Genomic DNA, 12,254 nt, shown 5'->3' on the forward strand with positions numbered 1-12,254 from the left:
ATTAAAGATATTGGTGTTCGGATTAATTTTCTTAGTTAGACCATTTTCTATCATGCTAGATAGTTTTCAAAACAAAATTCAAGAAAAAGTTGTTTTGTATTCATCAGATTTTTCAAACAAACCGGCGAAAGAAGTCCCTTAAAATAAATATGAGTTTTAACTCCACCCACTTTCATATTTATATTTCATATTTATTTTAAAAAAATATGAAATATATTTGACTGAAATAGCACCATATTGCATGGGTAAAATTAAATAAACTGGTATACTGAGTTACGCGAGTTAGGAGGGATTGCCTCAGCCTGCAGTACTAAAGGGGGGGGGGGGTGATGAGGCCCCTATATATTTACTATGGAACAGAATTAATGCATTTATTCTATCTTGCTTGATGACATTGGAACTTGCATTATGCTTAATTCCATCTTGCTTTATGACATTGGAACTTGCATTATGCTTGATTCCATCTTGCTTGATGACATTGGAACTTGCATTATGCTTAATTCTATCTTGCTACATGACATTAGAACTTGCATTATGCTTGATTCCATCTTGCTTTATGATATTTAAACTTTGCATTATGCTGGTTTCCATTTTTCGTTATTTCATTCAAACATTTCGTAGTCACCAATTCTTTCATTGAGTGATAACTAATAAATTGGAACAAGCCATTTGGAAAACTAAAATGTTAACGTCATATACCTTTATGCATAAGCTACCTTTCTTCATGCTCTATACAAACCATTTACGGTTTAGTTTTTTTGTATTACTTTTATGTATAAGACATTTAAATTTAACTATTTAATGTTCCCTGAGGGATTTTTTAAAATATGACTTATAGCTCGCATGGCGTGATTACTATTAGCTTTCGCTTATATCCATTATGCAGTGTTTATGCTTAATAAAGCTCGGTGTCTGAGGCTTTGTGGATAATGTTTGATCATCTTACATTATTATAAACAATTAAAACTATGTACTGTTAAGGGGCGAGAACTCTGTTATCGATGTCAACGGAATTGTTTCCACGATTCGCCTATCATCGGAATTTTCCGTATAGATACCGCGTACATGTATATATAAATACGTACTAAGCGTTTAATACATACATTGCAGTTGAAAGAATATAAATACAAGTAGTAAAGGATTATGCAATATAATTTTATATATGTATACAGTCTAATAGAAAAAAATATGCTCGTAAAAAGTGATGCAATGGGGCAGTTACACGTACAGTCAGTGGCGGTTTCAGGCCATGGCTTAAGGGCTGCACCTACCCCCAAATATACGTGGAATATATACGTGTCAGTTTCATGCCATAATCTTCTTAGTGTACTCCCTAACCAAAACATATTATGCTGTCATCAAGTTGTCTTGCACCTGCCTAGGTACTGCGAAGGTCTTATCTAATGACTTGGACATTAAAAAGCAAAAATTATTGGCCTTTTAACTTAATAAATGTCTCAGAGTCACTAGTAGTGGCAAATAGGTATGTAACGCATTAAAATATACATGTATAATAAGGAAAGAAGGAAGTTGTTTATTTTTGCAACACGTGCATAGTCAATTACAAATGAGCCGCGTCACGACAAAACCAACATAATGGGTTTGCGACCAGCATGGATTCAGACCAGCCTGCGCGTCCGCGCAGTCTGATCAGGATCCAGGCTGTTCGCTACCAGTTTCTCTACTTGTAAAAGAGTTTGAAAGCGAACAGCATGGATCCTGATCAGACTGTGCGGACGCGCAGGCTGGTCTGGATCCATGTTGGTCGCAAACCCATTATGTTGGTTTTGTCGTGACGCGGCTCAAATGTTGGGCATATGTGTGTCTGATTATAGATCAGACATCCCTTACACACCACCACATTCACATACATTTGTGCTTAATGATATACTATGCACATCTTTCAGTAACATATTTTATCACAGAAATTTATTGAAATCTATAAAATTCTTACTAAATATGTTTTATTTAAATAATCAAAGGGCTGTATGCTCTGTGGTATTTTCTGATCTTTCCTGTATAAGTTTATTTTTATATACTATTATTCATCTTACGCAGGGACTGCGTTTAACATGCAGTTTGTGATTGATACATATGGAATTTTGCATGCTTAGAGTTGCATCAAAAATCATTTTTCATTTTTTATTACAACCACACTTTATCCTTGCATATCGTGGCAACTTCCTTAAAAAAGCCACTTCAAAAAAATGTTGCCTCGACAAGGATTTTAACCTCAGGCCTCTCACACCTTAAACGAGCGCGCTACCTCTGCACCACAGTGAAGTAATACGTATGTAGCGTGAATAAAAACAAATATATTGTAATTCTAAAATTGAGAATTTTCATTTCGTATTTGTAATCCTTATTTATTTCGAGGTATTTTGTTCACGATAAACCTGTTGTTAAACACTGATGAAAATAATTTAGCGAAAATCTTCTCGCCAAAACAGTCCGACATGTAAAAATTCCATTACTCGACAGTCAGATTTATTTGTGTGCTACGCTCTGGAGTATTCGGTAATCGACATAGCTAAAAATAGGATTTTCATTGATTAAGCTTTACGGAAATAGTGGAACATTTTTCATTGGGTAAAAAAAGATATTCATCCGCGAAATTTGTGATTGTAACCTCATATTTCTATTGACTAATGTAAACTTTTAATGCACTGTAATTCGTTCAATGCCTACATTAAAATTATTATTTCTTTAAATTGCTGGTTTTTAAGCAGTTTTGAGTGAGAACTACTTTGCGTTGTTAGGTCTGTGAGGAAATTTTGTGTTAGACCGTGGATGTTAGCTATGTATTTACTGATTTTGCGATCAGAAAATACAAAAACACATACACATAATGTATAGGAATCTGCTTTCCTTATTACGGGTCAAGTAAAGTTGTGTCTGTCTTTAAAAGAAACTTCCATATATATATTTTTTGTAATAACACTATACGTTTACGAATGTATATTCATACTGCCCACTTACAGTGTAAAGGATTGAAAGAACAATATTTGTATGAAGCCAAATCATATTTATTTTATTCTACAGGAAAAAATCAAGTTTGTACTGTATTAACTACTAAGTCGTGGCCACGAGTTACTAGATCGTTTTAGTCGTGGGAACGAGATAACTGTGTCGTGCAGACGAAATAATTTAATCAGATTACACCATGATTTTCTAAACTTAGAAAATTTCTGTTTAAAGATTTACGTGCAACATTATTTTTTTGAAAATACTGAAGTGTTCACTTTGAACTTGATACATGTCTTAAGGATCATCAGGCCCATAAACCATACATTAATTTTGACTTAGTTATAGCCCTTTGTTTGAATAATTCTATGATAGAATTGGTCATTTTGTACGTACAACGGCCTGTTAACATTTGAGAGGGACTTAGTCCTGGTTTATTTTATTGGGTAGGGACATTGCCCATGGACAGTAGATATCCTATGAGGATGTTTGAGGTCACGGGTCAGACAAACATGACACTTCATGTAAAATCATTGTCTAATCGATGAATGATTTAGAAAGAATAAGCTGTAGTTTATATAACCTAAAAAGATCAGTAGATGACATCTAATAATTTTTCGGCAATTTGGTCAGAAATCAGGGTCACAATGACGCTAAATCTTTGACCAATCAATAACTTGTATGAATGTACGTACTTTTACGGACAGGAGAAGTAGGGGCATCCTTGTTAGGAAAATTCATATAAATAGTGTAATTTGATTGGTTATTAAATATCTCGTTCCCACGACTTAACTATCTCGTGGTCACGACTTAGTAACCCGTGGCCACGACATAGTATCTCGTGCGCATGAGATAAATAAAAACACACACATGTCACCTTTGTGCCACCGTAAGTTTGAGCATAGTATATCTTAAAATTCAATTTCACTATTGCTCATACGACTATCACACACGCCCAAAAAGAAGTGTAAACAATTATATAAGAGGTGAGTTGCCACTTGTAGGATGAGTTATTAGAGAAATCTATAACATTTTTTTTCACATGCTGGCGGAATCTTCAAAAACACGCACTTTTCGTCTGTCGCATCGTGTTCCCTTGTTTTCCAGTAAATTTTCCCTTTACATGTCAGTCTCCAACTAACACTGTTCTGTATACGCCCCTGTATAAAGGGGACGTAAATTTGTTTTACTCCACGTGCCAAAATACGGGATCATCCGGAAAATAACGGGATGTACCGATAAAGCGACACCTGCTGTCATAATACGAACACAAATTATTGCAACTCGCATTGTGCTTACTGCCAACTGCTTAGTGCGTACTGTCACATGCGACTATAATATCGCTATCGTTGTCATCTTCGTTGTCGATGCGCAGTGATCCTATATTGCATTATATTTGTAATCAGTGAATATATTGAAGCATATGAATGCTAAGACACATCAAATTCGCCAATTATTGATCAAAATTAATAATTTATTGTGACATAATGTCGACAATATAAGGCAAATTAAAGGTACTGACAGAAACTAACCATGTGACATTTAGTTATATCAAGAACAAGCAAAGAATGGTATCTTAAACACCAAACATAATACGTTGATCTTTATAAAAGATGCAATTAAACATATAGCATATTAAAATATGTGAGTTTGATGGTTTAGTAGGGAACACATAAGGTTGCAATTACATGAAAGTGCATTCAGTAATAATAAGGCATGATTGAATTCAGCAAAACGCAGGTTTTCATTGTCATAAAGAAGTATAGAAGCAAGCATAATGTAAGTCCCAATATCATAAAGCAAGATGGAATAAATGCACTAATTCTGTTCCATAATTTACCGTCGTCTGATGTAATGCATTCAGTGCACAGTGATTACGTTTCACGCTGTACGGAAGTTGGGAAGTTGGTTTATCAACATTTAAAGATATATGGGAAACGTGTGTGCCCTATATAAAATATCCTCGCCGAAAGAGGATGTGTGTAAAGCCTGTGAGGTCTGTAAACAGGATATTAAGCTTGCCCAGGGTGAAAACGACAAGATAGAGGCAACCTTGAAATACCATCAACATGTACTGCAAGTAAGAAAGGAACGTGACCTTTACATGGAACTTGTAGAAAAATCAAAATCAATGTTTGTAAATCGGGAACAACACAACCAGGCTGCCGATGATAACCTTTCTACAAATGACGTACATTATACGTTTGACGTCAGTCAGTATGTTAAGTTGTCACATCATGCACAAGAAAAGGGACCCATATTTTTCATTCAGTCGAGAAAAGTGCAGGTATGACTTTCAATCTAAGTGCTAATTATCTATTTTCATGTATACACTCTAAACTTTTTCGTTTCTTTAACAATTACTATAAACGTGAAAATTACGTGTTAGTACCTTAGTTAATATAAATTTTCTTTGAATAAATTTTCTATGCAGTAAATGTGTACATGCTGTATCTTTCAGATATTTGGTTTCCGAGCCGATGGCTACAAACAGTACAATTATCTCATAGATGAGGACCAAACAATTGGTAGTTAAAACAGTTTTTGGCTTTTCTGTAAAATGATAGTTTAAAGGAAGTAGTAATGATTGAAAAATAATAGAGTTACAATAGGATATTACAATAACATAATGTAACTTTAGATTTTTGATTACTTTTTCTTTAAATTTTAGTTTCATTTGATTTTTCTCAATTCTTGAACATCATTGTATGGAATTAAATACATGAACGTAAATCTTTTCCTCAGGTCAGAATAAGAATAGATCTATACGTTCTAGCCTAACTGTCATAGTGTACGATGATTGGATCGCATAGAAAATACATGATGCAATTATCAGAACATACAAGGTAGTTTTGAACTTTTAATTGTTCTATTAAAAGGTTAACAGATATTAGTTACCCTAAAATACATATACTACGTAAATTCCCAATGGGACGAGAACTTGATTTTTAAACATGTTTTCTTAATCTCTGCCTGTAAATTCATGTAATCAGAAAAAGGAAATGCAAATCACAAGTTCAGGCTCTAAAATCATGTATATAATACAAGTTTGCTTCTTTAAAAAGAAGCCTGCGAGAGGATTTTTTGCTGCTGTGGAAAATTTGTGTAATTCGAAAATATTTGGGGATATTTTTGCATAACAGACACAATGAATGTTTATAAATTACAATTATTTAACAAAATAGAATTTATTATTGCAATGAAAGTTTATTTTACATTTCATCTTTTTTTAATGTTTTAAAAGATTACATGCCGGAGAAATGGACTTTTTTCTTGGCGCAATAGGGATACTTTTTCTACAAAAAAAAATTGTAAAATTACTTAATGTAAATTAAATGATATATAGAGGATATTAAATGAGTGTAGTTTAATACTAAATTTATTGAACGAGTTGAATAAAATCATATTATGCGAGCCTCTGGCGAGCATAATATTGTTTTATTCAACGAGTTCAATAAATTTAGTATTGAATCTACACGAATATAATATTCTATTTATCACATACATAAAATAAGAACAGTAAACTGTTAAAATGAGTAATTTTTCAATGACGCGCCCATAGTGTAACGCTAACATTAGCGCACTTTAACGCTATATATGTTTCTATATAGCGCAAATGACGTCACGTCAAAGTGTTTATTAAATTGTTAATTTATTTTTTATTAAATAGCTTTATTACACTCCTGCGCCGCGGTTTATGTGATAAATATCATTTACAATTGTATTTTAAATTCAGTTCCCTTTGTAGAAAAATTATATATAAATTAAAAGTATTTTTAAAACGAAAGTTTCTTGTAAAGTTCAATAAGAAAATTATTGGTCACTGTTTGTTAAATATAAGGAAGCATTTCCTCTACATTTTCCAAAACGAGCATAAAGTATGTTAATCAAACAAGTTTACATAAGAAATGTTAATATCATTTGATTGGAATAAACAGTAAATACTGTTATATACTGTAACACTGTTATATACTGTTTATTGGAATAAACAGTATATAAAGTTGCATGCCTCCAACCACAATATTAGAAGGAAATCAAACTTGAGATAAAATTTGTGCCATTTGCGCCAAAAATCTCCCTTTGCGTTATTTAGACATCGGTTCAATACACGGTTCACTCGGTCATATAATATTTTTGTTTGTTTCATTGTACGCCTTTTCCCAACAGTATTTTAGTCATATAGGCGGGTAGTTTCCTAACCATCGTTCCTGGAGAGTTACACCAGTACTAGACAACCTTCCTCCGCGCTAAACTAAAAAATAAAGCATCCCCGGGGATCGAACCCACGACAGAGCGTTTACTGGATGAAAGTCACCGACTCTAACCTCTCGACCACGGAGGCTATATATCAAAATATGAAGTAGTAAAAACGTTATTTAGAAAACAAGACGGTAATCGATATATACAGTTACGGAATGAAGCGTCCATGCACGTAGTGTTAAGTAACGTAAATGATATTTTCCGATTTTTCTATGAACCAATTTGTTCACTCCGATTTTAATTTCTCGTTTAAGTAAAGCCGTGTTTTTAAACGGGGCATGCGCAAAACAATTTTTGAAGACTGCTCCTAATGATTTTACGCTTAAAATTAGATTCATTCACTGCAATCAGATACGCAAAACAGTGGTTCCAAAAAATTTATGCTGTTTTGCAATTTTTCGATGTCTCGGATACGTTATTATGTATTCATAACTTTAGTTAATCGGTACTTTTGGCAGAAATTATGTGCCAATGCTTAAAACACTAGAAAATATGCAAAAACACCACAAAATGTGATTTTAATGCCTTACACCATTCTCAAAAATATTCAAAATCGGTCTTTTTGCCCTGTCGCTAGTAACGGTAGTATATTTTAAATGAGTATTAACAACAGTTAATGAAATTTCTAAGAAAAAAACTTTTCTCAGTAACTAAAATAGACCTATCTTGTACTTATAAAGAAGGAAAATATCTAGTCTAGTTCAAAACCTCACAGATCGGTTTGATACTTCTATGTCTCCAAAATAGTATTAACTTCCGTTACAGTTATAAAACTTTGTTTTATAATGGTATGTACATTCAATAATGTCGTATATATGGGATATAATATCAGTGGATGTTGTTAAAAATTGTTATATTACCCTTATATGTTATCAAAGTTACATATTCGAGCATCATAGCCCATCATACAGTTTCCACTGAGAAAAAACAAAAACGTGTTTAACTTCCGTGACCAAAAGTTTAGGAACATTGCAAGGTATAACTTCCCTATAATGGTTCATAATGATTTTTTAGGCTTACACGAAGATGGTGTAATGGTTGTTATTATTTTAAAATTGATATGAATATTGAAAATCGGTTTTCAAAGAACATTTTTTTAACTTCCGTTACTGTTAACTTCCGTGACATTTTTGGTAATTGTTATCCTACCTATGCTATGATGATGTTAAAAGATATTTGAAACACTCTAAAAGTATTGTTTAGATCAAAGCCAGCATACTTTGAAAATTGCAAAAAAGTTGCAATAATATTAATTCAAAATTAGCTTCTATCGTTAACTGGTGAGTGTTCATTAATATTCTGTACAATTTCACTCTAACAAAAGTTTTATTTGAAAAAGAAAGTTATCTATGTGAGAACTGTATTTCTGTGAATGGAGAAATGTAGCAATTTGAAATCTTTTGTACTTCCATGTACATGCGTGATGATGCTAATGTCGTAGGAAAATGTATCTGCACAGTAACGGAAGTTAAATTCCAAATTGATTAAATTCTTTGATTGCAAAAAGATAGAAAAGTGATTTTAACAATATATTTTTATACATAAGCATATGCAGTTATTACCAATCGTAATTTTTATTTACAATATCGTGGCCAAAACAATGTTGTTCTTAAAAATTCAAGCAAGGGTAACGGAAGTTAAAAATTATTTGGCGGTTTTGTCTTCCTTTGCAAATAACCTGCATTAAGACAGAATTATTTGACAGAAAGTAGCAGTCCATCCCACAATATAAAAAAACCAACTGCATGTGACATTAACCTAACAACGTTCATCTTGAGAGTTCTGCATAATTATGTAAAGTGTGTGGTAACGGAAGTTAATAGGATTCCGGTCTGTTTCAATAAACCAGTTTGATCCAATCATTGATACAGAATAATAATCATTGGATTGGCAAAACTAGAATTTTTTGTGGTGTTGTATGACAAATGTTATATATTTTACTTGAATTAAGCCAAAGTTATACAAAACATTATGCATTATAAATATATTGATTTTTGTTCTTTTCCTTAGTTATGTGTTGGCCATATCTATAAAGCGATGGTCATTAAAGAGCTAAAAGAAGCATATATTTTAACAAATTGACTGCAATTATTAAAATAATCCACTTCTATATAATACAACAACAAATATGTATTAGATAATTAGTTCGTAACATTTTCTATAAGATTTTCACCGAGTTTAATGTTATCATTTTATCGGAATCAAAATTGGACCCGCTTCATGAGCTCTAGGACCTTTATGGAAAACTGAACATGGCTTTAGTATGTAACGGTAAGACCTAGTATTAATTAATATATTCGTTGTCTAATTTGTGTGTGCCCTTTACCAAAACTGATAATTCTTGACATTTGGTAACACGATTTGACAAGTGCAGCTGGTCTCTACATTCTAAAAATATCTTTTATGACATTTTAAGTGAATAATAACTTTGATATCTGATGAAAATACATCTTGAAGTGGTCAAGGTCACAAAGTAACATTGGTTTTCGAATTTTCCTTATAGAGTTCATAATGATCTCACATACCTGAACCAAAGATGATGGTAATTGCAATATTTATTCAAGTAAGCCATATATTGCCCAAATAGCCCTCTTGTTAATATACTGAATTTAGATATGACATAGATATATTACTGGCAAATATATTAATTCATGAATATTGTCAAAATATTTCCCTTAATTTTCCATCTTTCAAAGCAAAATGCTTTAATTTATTAATTATTTCGGTTGATACAAATCAAGGAAACTGTACAGATACATTTAGTTTGTTAAAAAGTATGGTATGTTGGTCGGACGTCAGTTGATGCATTTAAAATCAAATTCATTAAACCATACAAACATACATGAAAAATTGTTAACATCCGTTACCTAAGTAAAATACATGTTATTGATACATTTTCTCAAGCAAATGCCAGTATTTGCTAAACAGTGAGTTCCAAATATTTAACACTTGAAGCAAATCTTTTGTTTACGAAACATTCTTTATTTGAATTTTTTTTTTAATTTCATAAACCTTTACATTGAAAAATAATATACCACTGTTACAAACATAACCCTGTTTCTTGGAAGGCACCTTTCCAGCTTGTATGCGTATGCTGTAGGACTATTATGTTATTTTGTATTGTGCACACTCATGCTGCAAACAATTTACTTAACTTGCCCGATATACATTAGAAGCAAGTTATTTGAAGTAAAATATAAAATGTTTGACAGCAAATATCTGACGGTTTAACTTCCGTTACTGACTCTATATGTAAAACTAACAAATACAAGAAAACATAATTTGATAACATTTGATAACAGTCAATGCCAATGGTTTCTATTGAATATGTATGTAGCTGAATATGACAAAAGTGTAACACTCTTTCTTTTTTTTATTAGTTTTGCGATTGTTTTCTTAAAAGAAAATAGTCACGTTTTAAACCTGCTCACTTAAGTTATTCTCTGTTTTATTATTTTTATAAAAATGGTCTTTTGTGTCAAATATTCCGTATATATTTTATATATACGATATATATATATATATAAGATCTCTTCTGCTTGCCAATATGTTTTAATCATTGATAAACTGAGATCTAGAACAGTAAAATACTTCATATTTGACCCTATTCAGAAGTTTAACTTCCGTTACATTGAAAATAAGGTGTACATTTTTGAGTCAAAGCAATTTGAAAATCTGTCACATTTGGTTAGCATTTTTTTGTAACAAGTCGCCTAACATATTTTACTTATTGAAAAAGTTGTTAAATCATGATTTCATGTTGAATGATTTTAAGTCATTTTTCATATCTGAAACCATCATAAATTTCTGGATTGACTGAAAAATGGATGCCACCAGCAATCAGTCTGAACACTATGGAGAGGTCTGATGACCTCTCCAATATTAGTGACGGGAAAAGGTTCAATTTCCGTAAAATACTTCTGTGTCATAAGCTAATTGACGGTGTCAGTGAAACATGCGAATGATGACAAATACACTGCTTATCAAATCTTTATCCTCTATAAGTCAAGGAATATGAGCGTTTAGCACTTTAACTTTATATATGATTATATATGCAGGTGCTTGATCGACGCCGGATTTGGAACAATAAAGAAGTACAGTTGAGTTCACACTAAACTTCCCACCCTTGTGCACTTCTAGTGCACTAGAGCTGAACTAGAAGTGCACACCGTGTGCACTTCTAGTGCACTAGACCATATGACCAGGCTGGCCAGGGAAGGTGAATGACACCTAAATGGTTTATTGGATAATTGTATATCAAGTGAAAGGGGGCATCTATTGTTAAGCTGCTGTCAGAAAAAAAACTTTGGGCATATATGGCCTATTCATGAATATAAATAAGTATTTTAAAATTTTAACATTTTAGGTGATATCATGTTAAAGCTTAAAATTAAAAAAAAAAATGTTTATTGTAATCCTATTATTGTAATCATTAACAAGTATTTAACTGTAAGTGTAAAATAATATCCCTTAAAATCAAATTTATAGAATTAATAAGGTTAAATTTAAATATTCTCCGTAATGGATAATTGTGTAAAAGTGTTTTTTAAAGGTATTTTTAATGGCCATGTATTTCAATTTTTATAGGGTACAAATGGGAAAATCAAAATGTGATAATTCTGGCCCAATTAATTTAGTTTGTAACAACATAAACTTTTTTTCATAAGCTAAAACAAATCATGGAAAGGTTTATATTTAAGCTAAAATATTATTTCTATAATATATAACTTAGAGACAATTCCTCATGTCGATATTGAAAGAGAATATTAATACATTGATTTTAAAACAATCAATATACTGTGATAATTTAGTATTTCAACTGTGTAATGCTTGCATATGTTTTAAAGATATAGATAATTAAAATATTATCCATAAAATAAATAAATTTGATAACGTTATTCATGATTTCAATGTTAAAAATTTAATGTAAAAAGGGAATACTTTTATTGAAGAGGAAAATCTCAAGTCATGCTGTGTATTGGTATTTTACTGAGATGGATTGTTTTCATTGTACCACCCTCCTGCTGATT

At 31.8% G+C, this 12,254-nt stretch overlaps 1 protein-coding gene across 1 annotated transcript; it reads left to right on the top strand.

Annotated features, from left to right (window-relative positions):
- Nucleotides 1-1,705: 1,705 nt before the first annotated feature.
- Nucleotides 1,706-6,553, top strand: LOC132749177 (uncharacterized). Its single transcript, XM_060738886.1, has 3 exons — nt 1,706-5,251; nt 5,426-5,492; nt 5,710-6,553. The coding sequence occupies exons 1-3, from the start codon at nt 4,895-4,897 to the stop codon at nt 5,775-5,777; spliced, it is 492 nt and encodes a 163-aa protein (XP_060594869.1). The 5' UTR covers nt 1,706-4,894; the 3' UTR covers nt 5,778-6,553.
- The last annotated feature ends 5,701 nt before the right edge of the window (nt 6,554-12,254 follow it).

The sequence above is a fragment of the Ruditapes philippinarum genome, unplaced genomic scaffold (assembly GCF_026571515.1).
Source record: "Ruditapes philippinarum isolate M1 unplaced genomic scaffold, ASM2657151v2 ctg21352_1_1_1_1, whole genome shotgun sequence".
Classification (NCBI taxonomy): Eukaryota; Metazoa; Mollusca; class Bivalvia; order Venerida; family Veneridae; genus Ruditapes; species Ruditapes philippinarum.